This window comes from Harmonia axyridis, chromosome 3 (genome assembly GCF_914767665.1).
Source record: "Harmonia axyridis chromosome 3, icHarAxyr1.1, whole genome shotgun sequence".
Taxonomy (NCBI): domain Eukaryota; kingdom Metazoa; phylum Arthropoda; class Insecta; order Coleoptera; family Coccinellidae; genus Harmonia; species Harmonia axyridis.
The window spans coordinates 36,448,852-36,467,735 of NC_059503.1; the positions used below are offsets into that span (position 1 = coordinate 36,448,852).

At 34.2% G+C, this 18,884-nt stretch overlaps 1 protein-coding gene across 3 annotated transcripts; it reads right to left on the bottom strand.

Annotated features, from left to right (window-relative positions):
• Positions 1–357: 357 nt before the first annotated feature.
• LOC123676745 (protein ROP) lies at positions 358–18,850 on the bottom strand. 3 transcript variants are annotated; one of them, XM_045612916.1, is made up of 6 exons: positions 18,219–18,850; positions 17,881–18,163; positions 13,957–14,335; positions 12,699–13,142; positions 1,637–1,828; positions 358–1,010 (listed from the first exon to the last, which is right to left on the bottom strand). In XM_045612916.1, exons 1-5 carry the CDS (start codon positions 18,698–18,700, stop codon positions 1,644–1,646), a joined length of 1,773 nt encoding a protein of 590 aa, XP_045468872.1. In that variant the 5' UTR covers positions 18,701–18,850; the 3' UTR covers positions 358–1,010; positions 1,637–1,643. The 3 variants fall into 3 exon arrangements, with proteins under 3 accessions (XP_045468872.1, XP_045468870.1, XP_045468869.1); XM_045612914.1 differs by having other exon boundaries at positions 358–1,326; XM_045612913.1 differs by having other exon boundaries at positions 358–1,828.
• Positions 18,851–18,884: the final 34 nt, after the last annotated feature.

Genomic DNA, 18,884 nt, shown 5'->3' on the forward strand with positions numbered 1-18,884 from the left:
AAGCAGCTCCTACTACAGTTTGTTTTTTTTTGTTTTTATAATACTATAAGCTCCCACCTCTTGAGAAATTTATCATCGGGCGCCATATATTCGAAAAAGCTGAAATTCTTTTAGAACCCAACTTGAATATCATTACCACAGTATTTTCCTATAATTGATAACCACTTATTTAATATCCATATCAAATTCGGATCAGTAGACCGCGAGATATGGAAATCCCAAGATATTCATCCGCGCACCCTATATCTGTAAAATCTGAAATTTGTATGGGACTATCTACCACACAAACGGTATACCCATTAAAAGTGATTTCAAAGCATTGCAAAATACGGAAGGAACAATAGAAAAATTACCAAATTCAAATAATCACTACACTTTATTCTACAATGAGTTTCATATTATAATATATATTCAGCAACATTATTAAAAGCTCTAAATAATTAAATAATAGTAGAAAGCATTGAATAATTATGAACACACATAAATAGAGTAAATCTACTCAAAAGTCTCTGTAACAACTGGTCTAAAGCAGCAATTATAATCACAAATATAATAATTTCCAATTGAAGTTTGATATGATTTTTCAACTTTTTCTTCCAACTCTTATGTCAATTTTGAAAAATCTAATGAAGATATACTGTGTATGAAATTCAAATTACTCAAGAAAAAATTCATTGCCTGGCAGCGAGTTCTTAGATATATATTCAAAGTTTTTAACAATACAAGTGTTACATACAAGTTATTTTCTTTCAATATTCATCTTAATTGACAGTTACACCAAGAGAATTGCTAAACTTCACTACATTATAAAATTTTGAGTTGGAATGCTTTCGAGGCTATCAAGGTTTCTGCTAAGAAACCTCTTAGAATGTTAAACTATTCAAGAAATCCAAATTAAATAATAGCTATGTACAATAATAAATTACAATACTGGAATGTCGATGAACCATGTGCATTAAAGTCTTCAAACTGTCAACTTCCTAGTGGTGGAATTAAGTAAATAACTGGAACTATACAAGAAAAATCACAGTGATGTCAAAAAGAGTTTTAAGGCGGTATTAGATTCCTCTAAAAATTTACCTTTACTGAATCCTCAATTAAAATGTTCAATTCTATTCAAAATAAAATACTTAGGCCATTTAAGTCTTTGGGATAAGCGAGGATCCAGAAAACACTGTCCTTCTGATTGAAATACGGCAAAGTTTACTCCATTTACAATGTATCGAAAACATGACTAGACAGTAAAAATTATGTTTATCCCATTCTTTATAATTAGATAGAACAAAGTTTGGAAGTATAAAATCCAAATTTTCGTAAATAATTGCACTGCAAAATAATACATAGGTACATACTTTGAAAAGTTAAATGACTAATCTAAACAAATAATTAACAATGGAATATATAGCAGGTATATCATAAAGAGGAAGAAATAATAATTGTAAGAGTTATTTAATTATTTGCTATAAGTCAATTCAATATTCAACAATAAGAAACTACCTTGAGTTTCATCTGAGCATTCACAATGCACAAACAGAAATGGTAACTCCTCTTTGGTCTTTATATGCCTGGAATATATTCAAAGACAACAACACATTTGATTAATCTGTATCAAGGGTAAATGTAACATTTTTCTTACTCGATTTCTACCCAGTTAAAGTAGCTAGGTCACTTAGGAAGCCTTCTGGTGTTAAAATGTGAGAAGATCCAATAATAACCTCCCAATTTTTGACAGCCGCTGTCACTTCGTAAGCACATCGTACTTCGGAGAAACTCATCCCTCCTACAATGAACACTAGAAGGCGTGGAACATTCTTAACAGTCTGTTGGCCTGAAAGACAAGAGATGAACTCATTTCGATTCTATATCACTAATTATTTGCTTTATTCTACGTGACTAATTATTTCCATTATGAGTAATTTCATTTTTGTTACATCATCTATTCTGGTTTGGTTTGGTCTGCTGAATAAGAATTCGAAAAAAAGCGGTCTGTATAGAAATGCAGGAAGTTTTAGGAAATCATAGTTCCATACTCATGTCACTTTTTCTACTATAAAAACAGCCAATTATCACAAATATATTTTTTAAAAGTGTTCTTGAACCTTGTAGATCGCATGTAGATTTTTGCAGATTTTATATTCAGTTTTCTAAAACAAAGCTTTCTGATTTACATGCCATGAAAACAGAATAATAATGACGAGATACTTGCAACACATTAATTGGATACTTTTTGGAACAATTTTATTAAAGAAACGAGAAAGCTTATAAAAAAATGAAAAGAAGCAGAGAATTGGAGTGGGATGTTTTTGGGTGTTTCTTCATTCATGATATTGCTGAGTCCTTAATTACGTACTTCTTGGATGTTGGCACAATCATTCAATCGATTTTTTTACATATGCAAACTAAACAGAATCGCTTTTGAGGACTGATCAATCATCATTGAGTTGAGCCTTATCGTTTGAGATCATTTCCGGAAAATAACAGACATTGTGGCGAAATTATAGAGCGCTTAAAAGTTATATAAAGCGAAAAACCAATAAAGGAGTAATTTTTTGTACTGATCTTTCTCGAAAGGAGAATATATTATATATAACCAATAATGACCAAAAACGCTCGAATGCATTTGGTTATTGATAACCAGGTTTTGGATTCTCTACATGTGCATGGTTTTACTAAAGGAAAGTGGTAATTTAAACGCCACGCTTACCGAGCGGGTTGGCGAGTCGTTTTTTAGGAATATTGGAAAGGAACGGGACAAAAATATTACTCTACACTTAAAACGCAAAACCTACAACAGCTGTATATTACCAGTGGCAACATATGGTCTAGAAACTATGGAAATAACGAAAAAAGTGGCAGAACAACTGAGAGTAACTCAAAAAAGGCCATGGAAATTATTATGCTGGGTATAAGCTTGAGGGACAGAATTCCGAACACCGAAATACGAAAAAAGACCAGAGTAACTGACATCATGAGTAGAATAGCGAAACTTAAGTGGCAGTGGGTGGCACATGTTACAAGGCAGAGTGTGGAGTGGTCACACAAAGTGACGTTTTGGAGACCTCGAGAGGCGAAAAGAAGCAGAGGAAGACCGAGAAAAAGACGAATAGACGACATAGTCGATTTTGCCGGCAAGCAATGGATGAGGAGAATAGCAAAAGATAGAGAAGCATGGAAAAAACTGGAAGAGGCCTATGTCCGACACTGGATGAAAGAGGGCTGAAGAAAAACCAGGTTATTCGCTTATAGGTTCTGCATATTTTGAGGTTCATAGGTTGCCCTCAAATCACATTGCGTTTCAATCAAATATTATATAATTCTGAAAAGAAACATCGAGCAGATTCAAAGATAATTGGTAAGTTATAAAACGTTACATGAATATGGACTATTGTGGAAATTTGGAGATCCATAACATCAAAACCACCATGGCGCGACTTTCATAAACATAATAGGTTATGTTCATGAAATAGACTATTCCAGTATGACGTCATTGACAGTTGGCTGTGGGGCAAACAAAAGTTTATTTATCTATCTATAACCTATAAACCTGCTTCATTGACGCGAAGATTATTTGAAGGAGTTATCTAGTGAAAGTCCTAGTGCATGGATAGAGAATTTAAAACGAGGTCCTTCAACAGAAACACAAATCAGAAATGGTAGTATATGCTCCAGACATTTCATTAGTGGTAAGAATTACTATATTTCTAGTACCGTAGTTGTAAATAATTAATATTTCAGGAAAACCTGCTTCATTGACGGAGAAAAATAATCCTGATTGGATACCAACTCATAATATGGGTTCTTTATCTGGGGCTCCAAAATCTATATCAGATCTAACAAGATATGAGAAAACTATCAAGAGGGCTCGATATGATGATGATGAAAGAGAGGTTTGTGCTCAGAGGAAAGAAAAGATAGAGGTGCCTTCAGAAGTTAATAGCGTTGTATTGTAATCAATTGCAACAGCATGATGATAAAGTGAGATAGGACAACAACAAACCTGCAAAATTGACAACTAGAGGGGCGGTAAACATTTCAGTGGCGTAGTCAATGGTTCTCTTACTGCCTCTTATTAAGTTTTCGGTGCTGAAATGTTTGGAACAAACATATGCATATTTCGGCAAATTGTTCATTTGCAATATTAATCCGTGGCACAATATTTTGCTAAATTCTCTATTTGAAGGAAACCTACAAATGTTAGCATTGAATTAAGTTTTCGATATCTCACAAATACTATGCCATAGACGAGATATATTCTACGCCTATGGACTCAATACATGAACTAACCTATGATAGGTTAGGTTTTCATTTCCGATGTTTTACACACTATACATGTTTTTCGAGTATTTACAATGATTAAAATTAACAATATGTAACTTAACATTCACAAACTTGTATGAAATAACGCCGATTACAAACGTGAAATTAAAATGAACAGTTAACCCTTAACGCACCTCTAGTTGACACGTGCAATAACAACAACAGAACCGTGTTGCCAAATCCTCAGAATATTCGCAAAACATCTATGCCACAGAACGGAGAAAAGATAACTTCCTCCTCAGAATGGCAACGCAGTACATTATAAGTGTTTGTAAACAAAAATGTTATAGCGATGTCAACAAATGCTATAAGGCACCTCTATCTTTTCTTTCCTCTGAGGGTTTGTGTTTTACCTTCTGGTAATCTGTTGCCCCTCAGTAAAACATGGCCGACCTGTCAAAATCAGCTGTTCTGGAATGGTCTATTTGACACAAAACCAGAGTTTTTTCGAAGGAAAATTATTAATTCATTAGAATTTTTCAATTCATGAGAAGTGAGGCTGAAAAATAATAATGAAGCGATATACAGGTGTTCCATCTCAGACGAGTCATCCCGTAGATTTCTTATACCATAATGATTGGAAAAAATTCCCGAAAGACGTCGATTGATTTTGTCCGGGGGACATCTTTTGACGTATATTGGAACGAGCAACCCCCTAAGAGGGAGCGCGTCAACTCCTCAAAATTAAATTGAGGACAGGGGTTGAGTGATACTTCATTTGAAAGGTGTTGGAAGCCTCTTCAAACGGTGCATGAAAAATGTAATTTTGATGAACCGTTTTCGCCAAAAATCAATGTTTTACCACAAATGGGCCGATTTCAATATTTTGGTTATTTTTACAATGTAATGTAATTTTTACAAATTTAACAAAACTTGAATCGCAATTTTTTTCAAGTACATAATAAGAAAAATTCTCTCAAACTATAAATGAAAAAAAAATCAAAATATTTCCTCATTTTCCCTTCATTATTTGTTCTTAGAAGGTGTTTATCTGGTTATAATATGTTTTTTCGATCATTTGATGTTAAATCAATCTGTTGATTAACTACTTTGCTGATTTATTCAAAATTTTAAAAATAATTTAGGATATTTAACCAAAACCATCCTGAACGTAGCATTCTCCATAAGTACTTGATGGAATTGATATCAAAATTTGTTGAGACGGGTTCCCATTGAAATGTGAATGATGAAGGAGCAGCTGTGGCGGTATTGGGACATGTCCAACTTATGCCAAACACGCAATCTCTACGACCACTTTCTGCAGCTTCCGGTACTAGCCAATCTAACATTTTACGAATTTTACATAAACACAAGTTCCATCCGTACAAAATTAAATTAATTCATTTATTAAATGATGATGATGATTTCGAATGTTCGGTCGATCGCTGTTCCAGTTGTTGTTTTTGGGTGATATCTGCTGTGATATTTGCTGGTTTTGGTTTGTTCAAAGTCAAGACGAACCCTGAGTAGGTACCTATCGTTTTAATTATTAGAAATAACACGTCATTAATGAGGTGTTTGAGAATTTGAAATTGATTGTTTGTTATGAATTTTGGATTTCGACTTCTCTTGCGACATCTGCGTGCGCTCACATGCTGATATCCGATATCGTTTAAAATAAGGTGTTACACACACTGCAGAAATTGTAGATTATTCTGAATTTCCTAAGTTCTGTCCCTTCGTTTGTCACCTTTCTTAACCTAGACCTTCCTGTGCACGTTTAAAAGTTAAGTCTCCCTGGTCGGTCTCAGTGGAGTGAAGCGTGTGACCTCTGTTTTTTTCTTGTTCTTTTTTTTCGTTGGAACGGAGATGCCAGATCGAGAAGTGGAAGAAATAACACTGAAACAACTCTTGGAGGAAATTAAAAATTCCAAAAAAGAGGTTAAAAATTGCATATCTGCATCAGAATCTAGGTTGTTGTTGGAGATTCAAGCATTGAAAAGTAGAAACGAATATTTGGAGAGAGAGAGCGCAGACCTAAAGGAAAGACTCGAAAAAACTGAGCGCATATTGAATAAGAATAATGTTTTAGTTTTTGGTTTGAAGAGGGATACAAAATTGACATCGGAGTTTCTCTGCTGTGAACTTAATAAATTGTTGAAGACTAACATTGAAACCTCAGAAATTAGTGATTGCTACGCGCTGGGAAGGGAAAAAAATTGTCCTGTTAAAATTGAATTTGTTTCATATCGAACAAAAAAAATTATTTTCGAACACGTGAAGAACTTGAAAGGCACTGCAGTATCCGTTGCAAATGATCTGACTGTTCAGCAGCGACAGGAAAATAATAGGCTCAGGTCGTTCTTGCTGAAAGCTAGGGCAAATTCATCCGAAAAATCCTATATAAAGGGGAATAGGTTGGTGGTTGGACAGAGGATTTACGATTTGAAGGAGCTGGATAGTTCTGAAGAGGAAAATAGACCAAATAGCGCACCAAGTACTCCTGCCGCTGAGGAGCAAACTAAGCCTCTAGAAGAGAGAACAGATTTTGGATTGATAGATTCAGCTTCTGGGGTAGCTACAAGTAGTGTGAAAGAACGTTTGGCTAAGTTGATGACACCACAATTGGCAACGCATAAGAAAAGATTTTTACATAGGAAGAAACCACCTTCAAAGGAAGGTGCGAGTGGGATGAAACTTCGGCAGAAATCAGCATTAGATAAGTGAAATTTCATTATGTAAAAAAAAATAAATTATTAATACAAATAATAAACAATATATGTGTATTAAATTATATAATCTAAATTAGTTGTATTTGGGGTTCACATAGAAGTTTTTCTTTCCTTTTTTTGTGGGTATATCCAATTCGTCAAAGTTTAAAATAAGTCAAAATTAAAGTATTAAATTATGGATGATTTCATCAGAACCTATCAAAATGAAGACTATCAAACTATCAACATTGATGGTATGAGGGAACTAGATAAGATGAATTTAATTGGTGAATTGAAGATTATAACGATGAACATACGGAGCATACAAAAAAATTTCGATGAATTCAGATTGTTACTTGAAATGTTTCCTACAGATTCTGACATTGTTATACTAACTGAGACATACAAAGTAGAGGATCCGAAACTATTTAAGATGAGGGGGTACGCCCATGTTTACAGTGAGGGTAAATATAACAAGAACGATGGGATAATTGTATACGTCAAAGAAGGTTTTGTTTTTGATCACAAAAATATCACACTGGGAAAGATAACAGCATTGGAATTGAATATTCAGAGTCAAGCGAAAAGCTTAAAACTCACTGCGATATATAAGTCGCCACATTATCCTATCATGGAATTTAATAAGGAATTAACAGTTTATCTAGAAAAACAGAAACATTGCTCCGATCATATTATTAGTGGTGATATAAATATAAATTTATTATCTCATGAATTTCTTGTGGAAGAATATAAAAATATATTGAGTAGATATGGATTCATATCACTCATTAACGATGTCACACGGCCAGACAGCCGATCCTGCTTAGATCATTATTTTGTGAAAGGTATTATGCATCCAGAAAATTTATATGTTAGTGGCATCATATTTCGCAATCTTATTACCGACCATTATCCTGTATTATTATATGCAAATAGAAAACTAAAAGAACATCACATTGGAAAAGAACGTATTAAAAAATATATTAATTACGACAAACTAAAAAATTTTTTGATTAATGAGGGATGGAATACGGTTTACGGTTGTGATGATGTCAATAAAATAATGGAAAACTTTATCAATATCTTGAAAAAATATATAGATAAATGCACAAGCGTGATCTCCGCGAAAAAGAAAAATCAGATCAGAAAAGATTATGTTACTCCAAGTATCATGAAAGTGATAGATGAAAAACAAAAATTGTTTAATAGGGTTAAAAGAGAGCCAAATAATTCACAACTGAAGAGCGAGTATTCTAAATTAAAAAATAAATTACACAGGCTCATAAAAGAAGCCAAAACACATTTTTTCGAAAAGAGCATAAAAAATAATGAAAAAGACTCCAAGGCTTTATGGGACTGTGTGAAAAGGATTACCAATTACGAAAAACCGGATACAAATATAAAACACATAAGAAATGACGATGAAGAAATCATTGAGAACGGACAAGAAATGTGCGATCTTTTCAATGACTATTATAGTCGACTAGGGGAAAGGTATGCAAATGAAATAATTGCTCCTACTGACTTCACAGAGCAGAGTGAACATTTTGATAAGTCTTTTTTTCTTTTTCCAACTGATTCTGAAGAAATAAAAAAAATTATAAGTAGTTTGAAATCGAAAAAATCAGCTGGATATGATGGAATACGCGCAGAACATTTGAAAGAAATACGGCAGGAGATATCTAATCCTCTCACTTATATTATGAATAACTGCTTCGAAAAAGCCTGTTTTCCAGAAATATTAAAAGTAGGAATAGTGAAACCACTCTATAAAGGAGGAGACAGGAGTCGCATGCAGAACTATAGACCGATAACTTTAGTTTCAAATCTGGGAAAGATCCTCGAAAAGTTGATTAAAGTTCGTATGGAGACATTTATAAATAAACATAAAACTATATCAGATAATCAGTTTGGTTTTCGGAGAGGCATGTCGACGGAAAATGCCATAAAAAAGTCACAGACATCATATATAAAAATATTGACAGTAAAATTCCAACTTTGGCGGTAGTTGTCGATCTTGCAAAAGCTTTTGATACTGTCTGTCATGATCGTCTACTAGAAAAGCTCGAAAATTATGGTTTCCGCGGCAAAGTATTAAATCTGCTACGAAGCTATCTATCAGATAGAATACAAATTGTACACCTCAATGGAAAATATAGTGAAAGTAATCAAATAAATTTCGGAGTACCACAGGGTACAGTTCTTGGGCCTCTCCTGTTCATATTGTATATAAACAGTCTCTTCAGGGTTAAAAACAAAGGTGAAATTATCGGTTTCGCGGACGATACCATGATACTTTTTCATGATGTTACATGGAAGAATCTGAAAAAACAAGTATGCCAAGAATTTGAGACTCTGACAAAATGGTTTAGATTGAATAAACTGACGATAAATATCAGTAAGACCAAATATATAACCTTCGCCTCAAATAAAAAGGGAATTCCAGATTTAGGAGACTTGAATTTCGATGACCAGTTATATATAGCAAAAACACATTCAACAAGGTATCTTGGCGTAGTCATCGATGAACATTTGAAATGGGATGAACACATAACGTATGTTTCGAGAAAACTTAGAGGTATCCTATATAGATTTAAGTATATAATAAATTATGTTAATTCTCCAAAACATCTACAGATGCTCTATGAGTCGCTGGTCCTGCCACAGCTTTCGTATGGTATAATAGGATGGGGAGGTGTTTTTGACACACACAAGAGAATCATTGATGTTCTCCAAAAAAATATCCTCAAAGTAATGTACAAAAAAAAAAATAACATTCTCTAGTGACAGTATATACACTTTAGCAAAAGTATTAGATATAAAGCAAATTTTTGCTCAAAGGATTATCTCGCATATCAAACAAAATAAAATTTCCATCATACAAAAAGAACACAAATACCCTACGAGAGCTGGAGACGATAACGAAAATTATGAGAGACCCAGAGCAGAAAAAAGGATAGGACAGAGATGTAGTGAATATATAGCTGCAAGATTATACCCGATCGTACCAAAAGAAATTAATAATAAAAATAAATTCAACAAAGAACTAAAGAGATGGCTGATTGTACAAGACCGAACTGAGATACATAGGATTATAAATTCCACTTAAAGAAGGAGAAAAAAAATGAGGGAGAAAAGATGAAGAGAAAAAATACACGCTAAAGACGACAGGGGAAAAAAAACCGAGAAGAAAGAGTCACCGATGAAGACAAGATAAAACTGATGAAGAGACGTACCTATACCGGCTGAGACAGGGATCACTTAGAGTTGAAACTTATTTATCATTTATTATGTATAGTTGCTGGTTTTTCAGTTTTTTTTTTGTTACCGTAAAATAGGGAATAAATAATAATTTGAATGCTGTACACAGTTGTAACCTCAGGGTGAATAACTCGCAGCTTTATTTTTCTGTAGTTTATTTTGTATTTGTACTAAATAAACTCTATTCTATTCTATTCTATTTGGACTGAAGCCAAGAGTTTTGCGAAATTATGGCCAAGCGAATCAACAATAACCGAAATTTCTTGTAGAACGTTTGTTTCTCTGACGAATGCACTTTTTCACTTAATGGAGAGGTTAACCGACATAACTGTGGATTTTGGAGCCATACAAATCCTCATCTATTTCGAGAAGCTCACACTCAACATCCGGAAAAGCTAAAGTTTGAGTAGGAATTTTGTGAGACCACCTAATTGCACCTCTGTTTATTCCTGGTAATTTAAATGGCGACATTTATCTTGAAATGCTGGAAGATGCGATTGATCCGTTAATAATTGAAAATTAGAAAACGATCCTCTATACTACTTGAACTACAATTGCAATTCCTCCTCACTCTGCCACTATGCTGCACCAGTTCAGCAATACCTCAATTTGCATTACCCTTATGGTCGTTGGATTGGAAGAAGTCCTATGAAGTGGCCTATCCCATCTCCTGACCTGAACCCTCTAGACTTCTTCTTGTGGGGACATCTTAAGTCCAAGATTTTTGTGACTCAGTCTGACGGTTTTCGGTCAGGATTGTATTATTGTATGGAAGTTAATGGAGACCAATTTGAACATTTGATTTAAAAAAGATAAAACAACTCAAGGCGAAAAAGGTTCATCAAAATTACGTTTTTCATACACCGTTGTAAAGAGGCTTCCAAGACCTTTCAAATGAAGTATAACTCAACCCCTCTCCTCTATTTAATTTTGAGGGGTTGAAGCTCTTAATGGGTTGCTCTTTCAAGTCTCAAATATACGTTAAAAGATGTCCCCCAAACAAAATCATCCGACGTTTTTCGGGAAATTTTTCCAATCACTATGGTATAAGTAATATATGGGTTGGCTCGCCTGAGATGGAACACCCTGTATTTAAATTTCATCCACTTCATTGATAACTAAATATTATATTAATATTATATTTTCAAAACTATTCAGAAATAATATAATCATAAAACAAACCACATTTATTTTTCCCTATCTATATTCTGGAAATGTTACGCATCTTGTGCAATGTGCAACATACTGCTCATTATCTTGAGTAATGTCAGCAAGAGCAAGTAAGCAGAGTAGTAGGGATGTGTGGTTCGTTCAATTTCGACGAACCGGGTCGAACCAGATCTATGGCTGAGACGACCCGGTTCAAAAGACCCGTTCAATTGACCCAATGGTTCTTTTCAGCTCACTAGCTCAGATCGAATCATGTACGATTTGCGCATGATTCAAAGATCCGTAGATCTGGTTCTTTCGTTCTTTGTTTTTTTTTTCTTGGTAAAGAATGTTAAGTTAATATCAGCTTTGTATTTGTTAGTCGGTATGTTTTTAATCGGATCGTGAATTTGTGATAATGATTTTTTTGAGACATAACCATAAACATAAAGGAGATTATCCATTATCATACAGTTATAAGTTACTGAGATGGCAGAATATATTAAATTGATATCTGGTTCATGAGATGATTATGGACCTTTCGAAAAAATTTCAAAATCTGATATATATTCCTCGTTCAAATTGATGATTTTGGAATATTTAAATGACTAATGAAGAAGTAGAAGTAAATCACGAATGTACTTTGTACAGAACACTAAATTCACGAGGTCTTGAATTATTAATTTTAACGAAAACTACCTAATGATCATTACCTGTATCTATAAAAAAAAAAGTTATTCCAACCAAATAAATACAGAAGATCTGAAATCCCTCAAACTGATATTAACCCTAATTAATATATCTTGTTCCCGAAAAATATTCATTTTGATCAACTTTACAAAGTTAGGTTTGAATATATAGTTAAAAAAATTCCCAAAAAATAATGAACAATATTTAAAACCATAACATTTTCAAGAAATAATAATTGGTGCATCTAAGAGAGTGCAATTACAGAGCCCAGTTTCTTTTATTATCTATCATCTTTCTTCAAAACCGGGTGCCAAGTGCCGAGCCGATGATTCATTTGCGGAATGTATGTAATTTATTACTACCATAATTATGTTCCTTTAAGGTCAGTCCAAACCGAAACCCATCTTCCTAGGCTCGGATAACGAACCATTCATGGATCTTTGGGTCCTAAAAGATCCTCAGATTGAATGAACTGAATGTGAAAGTTTGGCTCATTCGGATCGGTTCGAACGAACGAATCATTTTCAGAGAGACGACCCGATCGAACCATTCGTTCTGAAGACCCGGGTCTTTTGATTCGTTCGTTCGTGAACGACACATCCCTACAGAGTAGGCATTAGCTGAACTCACCTCTATCCTTGTGCCACTGTCCATACCTAGCGCTGCTTGGCGCATGGTATCCGGAGGTCTGAGCTCTACCTGCCAAGAAAGGGAAATGCTTGTGATCCAACTTGTCCTCAATGCAGTCCTCCATGATGTCCTTAATGACTGGGGTCCACCTAGACATCTGGTAGGTCTGTTCAGTGATCCTTTCCTTACGGGGTACAGTGTATTGCTTCGGTTTTCTGACACCTACGTCGCTCAGCACGTTCACGCCCAGCAGCTGGAGGTTCGCTATGGTCTGTTTATCTTTGATCTGCGCGTGAGTAGCCAGTTTTGACAGGTTTTCATCAGTTATGCCGTTCTTGGTCATGGCGTAAAGGGCTATGATACGCATCTTGTCGTATTCATTATCAATCTTAGGATCCAAAAGGATGGGAACGATGTTGCGCATGTGGTCTTTGATTTTTTCTCCTAGAAAAAGTGAGAAGGAGTAAAGGAATGTACACAAAGATGGATAATATTTTATGATAATGATAATATTAAGTATATTATAAATCAATACTTGATTTATGTTTTCAAGAAACAAACTGTTCATTATGTAGTTGCTTTTGTCTAGAGAGAGAGAGAGAAAGTATATTTATTGCTTAGCAAATGGCTAACGACTTGCGTCTTTCTGCCCGTGTGAATTACATTTTGTACAATATAACGGTTGGTAAAATAACTAAGATATTCTGTTTGACAAAAAAAAAAAAGAAGGAATGTATGTGTTCACACAAAAAAGGTATTTCAATGTGTTAACAGCTACAATTTTTCTGAGAGGTCCTTATTACATCCATTAGTGGTTTGGTTTTTGTCTAGAAATTCTTGAAGTTGGTATTTCCTTATCAAAGATTTTTAGTGGCTATCATAGATTTTAGTGTTTTCTATTGTATTTTAGTACTCAAATGAGCCACTCCAATAGTTTCGAGTAACTTTTATATGGCATATTGTATTGGTATTTATTTATTCACCATTTCCATTTGAAATACACAATAGATAAACGACAAACAAAAATAGAATTCCCACCTTAAATTTTAATTATCGTGATTTCAAATATTATGTATCTTGATGAAAATAAACATGATGTGAAATCAACCCTAGTCTTATTTCCATCTAATTCTAGTTTAATTATTAAAGTATTACCAGCACCATATGATACAAAGGTGCTTTCAAATTAAATATAATACAAAGTTGCTATTAAAGGAGAGAACAGAATAGTTTCACAGCATTGCAGCCTTTTTCTCACCTTCAGCATCAGTTCCCATGGCCAGGTCCTGTTCTACTTTACACAGTTTATCAACATATGTCTGATAAGCCTTCATGCAATCCTCAGCAAGATGTAGATGCGTGGCATACTTGGACAATTCCTTCTGGTACTGAGGCATTTTCTTGATCATCTGTGAAAGATCTTTCATTGATTGCTTATCACTGGCGGTCATCCTTTTAGAGTCAGTGAATTTCTTCAAATTCTTGGTAACGTTCTGAGAGACTACGGCGATATGTTGGTGGCGTAGATCTACCCAAAGTTCATCGTTTTCGTCCAGAAGAACATCTTTCTGGACCCCAGCAGAAGCCTCGTACTTGTACACATCGTTTTCGATTGGCAGTAAATCGTAAGCCATCGCCTGAAATTATATCGAACATGTAAATATGAACAGTGAAATATTTCCTATAGAAACCATATTTTTTCTAATTAATGTTATCGCTATTTTAGAACCTATTTCCTTTGAGAATTAAATAGAATTAGATGAGATCCATTTCAGTATACCCCCATGCCAAACAAATAATTTTGCACATCTTTCAAGTTTCAGGCAATATGTCCAAATAGGTTTTTGCATTATTTTGTACAATGGTCCTTTACTTTAATTTTGATGGAGAGTATAGATCCCTTCCATATAGACAAAAAATTGATTTCAATTTGAGGTAAAAAATTTGAGCATCATCTGCCATTTAAATTATTTACAAGGCACAATTTCGTCAGTTCCTGTCATCCCTTGAATTTTATATTGGAAATGTAATTTGGTCAAGCCCTTTATGGTTCTGACTGGCGCTGAACCACCTCTCTAATGAACTAAACGCTACTGAAAAGAGTTTCAACATCAGAAGCAATAGTAATACTACCACCCTCAATCATCTGCTTTACATGATGATTTAGAACTGATAACACGCAATAAGAACCACCTTAAATTATGGTCAAACAAGTGGAAAATTTTTCAAAGGATGGTATTCAGATTTGGACAAGTGTCATAGGGAACTGATGAAGAATTCAGAACGAACTGATTGTTCATGCAAATGGTCAGGAAATAGAAACATTGAAGCTGTTTTATCTTTACAAATACCTTGGAATTAACCAGAACTGGCAAATCAACCATCAAAGAATGAAGGAAGACTTAACAACTGACTTCATTAGGAGAACCAAAAAAAATTAAAAACAAACCTCAACAACAAGAACATGAAGAGAGCTTTCAATACATATCACGATCAATTTTAACATACTTATTTTTGTATGTTCCATGTAGAGACATAAAAAACTTGCAACGCAAAATGAGAACTTGATGACAAATGCAAACAAGCCTTATCTAAAAAGTAGCATTTTAAGGACAACACTACTGAGGAATAAAGGAGACAGGGATCTGCTGGACATAATGGAACTTGCTCATGGGCAGATATAAAGCCTATGTGCATACTTCAGAGACCAAGCAAGTTCATCAGAGGTCTAAAAAAAAATTGTGTGAAGTAGACGAATCAACACCTTTACAACTGCATAAAGATTATATTTCATACCATCACCAGGCAATCCAAGAAAAACTGTAAAGATGAGGGAGAAATCTCTGCATTGAAAATATTTTAACCAGTTGAAGATCATGTCCACATTGAAGCGTTGAACTATTGGTTCACATCAGGTGGAATGTCTCCAGAAACAGAAGGATTTCTCCTAGCCATCCTAGATCAAGTGATATCAACAAGAAACTACTGCAAAAATATCATAAAGGATCCGATTATCAGTGACGATCGATGCCGTTACGGGTATCCAACAAACAAAACAATGCAAAATATCAAAGGTTGATGTCCAAAGTTTGCAGGAAATGAATATAAATGGAGACACGATGTAGTAGGGAAGATATTCCACCAAAAATTGGCAACCATATTAGGACTAATACATTCTAAAAAAATGCCATAAGTAACAAGTAGCGAGTGGAAACCATCTTGGAGAATGAATACTACAAACTATACTAAGATCATACAGTTCTCACTGACAAAACAGTTTCTCACAACCTGAGATTTTATTAGTCGATAAAGATAAAAAGACAATCATAATCCGTTATTATTATTATTCACTGAATCAGGGTTGTTGCGGCTCTCTTAGCCTTCCGGAAACTGCGATCAAACTGATCTTTTGTTCTTAACTCTACCTATTCATACAAACCCAAGGAGGCCGTCGTTACTATTAATGAAACCAACGATATCCTTAGGAGCCTTGGATGTTACTTTGTGAGTATCCATGACTGACTTTCCCATATGAGTGGTTTTTAGACCAGTCAACCCCGGACATTTGCACAAAATGTTTTCGACAGCAATACTTATAGATGTAGCAATCCCAAATAATAACAATCGCCTAGACGAGGTAGAAAAAGTTTCAAAACATAGGGACCTCGCATTTCAGATAAAGCGCCAGTGGGAAATGATATCACCAAGAACTATCCCAATTATCATCCCAACAATAATAGTTGAATAGTACCCAAAAATCTCAAAAAAAAATATATATATATATACATATATTATTCATAATTTGAAATAAAGAATATCTATCTATATCAAGCAGGACTCAGTGAGTATATAATATGTAATATAAAGCAAAGAGCTGTTTTTTTTAGGTACAGACAGGACAGTGAGAAAACTTTTAGGTGGGGACAGACAGACCCAAAGGCTAGCAGTATCATGAGTATAAGGACCAGATACTACCAAGCACTATCCTTTTGATATTTTAAATATCTGGGATTGAGTTAATGTTCCCCTCAGCAGGGAGTGAGAAAACCGACTGCGAGGAGAGTTTTCTCTCCTACGCTCATAGGCAAAAGTTTGAGATAAATACCTACTACTACTATAACAATTTGTTCTTTGTTATGGTTGACTTTGATTTGTCATTTATTTTTACCAGATGGATGTTAGCAGAAAAAGTGGCTAGATTTGGAGTATTGTTACCAGGACTATTTTTGGTGTAAGGAAGTAGTGGTATCATTGAGACAGTAAGAAGCATTTTTTTTCTTTGATTATTTCTTAAATTTAAGGATGTTTCAAACCAAATTTTAATTAAATTTCATAAATAATACTTCCATAAGTGGACTTCAATAGAAGAATTTAAATTCAAAATATTTTGTTCCTACTTATATTTCAGTTGATATTTTATGGCACTATCTCAGGAATGTTTTCAATTAAATTTTTGGGAAACAATAATACTTCCCAAATATACAATGTGAAGACATTTACTGAAATATGGCCCTAATGATTGTAATTAGGAAGAATAACTCTTAGTCATTTTGGCTTTATCTTCTTCCAATTTTTATTAGATCATTCATTCACATTAAATCTCCATAAACAAATGGACAAAATATAAATCAGTAACATAAAATAAATATTTGTTATTTAGCAATTTGGGCCATTTTGTAACTGTTGAAGTAACTGAAAACACACTGTGGAGTGAACTTATTTTCATTAGAAAAGTTAAGACCAGTGGGGTGACAGTATTATCAAAATTTTGAGGCGTTTTGTTTGAAAAAAACAGTGAATCAAGATGAATAATAGTGTGTTCAGAACTCAAAATGAAAAAGAGGTGAGTATTTAGATATTGGAAAGTTCTTTTAATCAAGTTTGATTTCCAAATTAGTTTTGAAGAGAAAGCCAGTATAAAACACATTCATTCATATCCTATGATAGAAGCCATTAGAAAATGAGATTGGTTTCAAAGTATACTTTTATATTTGACCAAATATGATAATTTTATGCATACCATTTTCGTATCATTTTGTGTTTCCAATATCTTCAAATTGTTCTAATACATAGATTACAAAACCTGTTTAAATTCATGAAACAGAATGAATGTGAAGATTTCTATTTGAAAATATAATTTTTTTTGGATCGCCTGTTAGTTTCATATGAGTAAAAATCTCACCTGGAATGTTAACTCATGTAATAGTGGTGATATACAATCAAATCCCCTGTCCAAAATCAACAACTGGGATCGTGCTTTCTCAGGACCTTCTCCCATGGTTGGCTCATCAGCCTTATAAGCATCAAGCTTTTGTTGTATCAGCTGAGCTAGTTCAACATTCCTTTCCCAGTCTGCACGATACCGTACTGAAGGATATTCGCCAAGTGTGGCACATAGTGTTGCAATTTGTTCTGCCATTCTCTCCATATTTGCATTGCGAGCAGCAGCAAATGTTGGGTCATAACTAAAATTTCCCAACATTAAAAGTCAAAGCTCAGATGATAAAAAAAATAACTTACCTGCATTGGAATGTGTCTGGCGAATCTAACGAAAATACTTGTGATTCATATGGTAAAAATGCAATATTGATTTCTTTCAAGGTCTTAATTTTCTTTGCGGCAGCTGACTTGCATAGCTCATTAAACAATTCTTCAGGACAAACCTCAGTGAAATATACATGAGCAGCTTTGTACATTAGCCTAGGACCCTCATAATCTCTCATTAGGGCATTGACAGACTTTTGAGAAGGAGTTATAAGATAAACACCTTCCATTGTTGTCAGCGGTTCTCTTTTTTTATTAATATCTTCTACAAGTGTTATTCCTTCAGCTGATAAATCATGCATCTTACAACAGGCAGAAACCATTCTCATCGCGAGTTGATCTACGATAAGAACCCTCCACTCAACTCCATGACCTGGTGGTTGATTTCCCTTTTTAGGAGCTTTTTGTTTAATGACCTCATTCATTATCTTCTGACCAACTTGTGCTTTCAAAGCCATGGTGAATTCCGAGGGTATTAAGCTTCGATATCAAAAAGAGCTTTAAAAATACCTCTAGAAAACACTTTGGATTGGAAAAAGGAACACCACGAATTTATCAATAAAAATCCGTCAGTAAAATCTGAAGTGAGTCACAGATTGATTGACAAAGGTCATACACAGAAAATAGATCAATCAATAAATC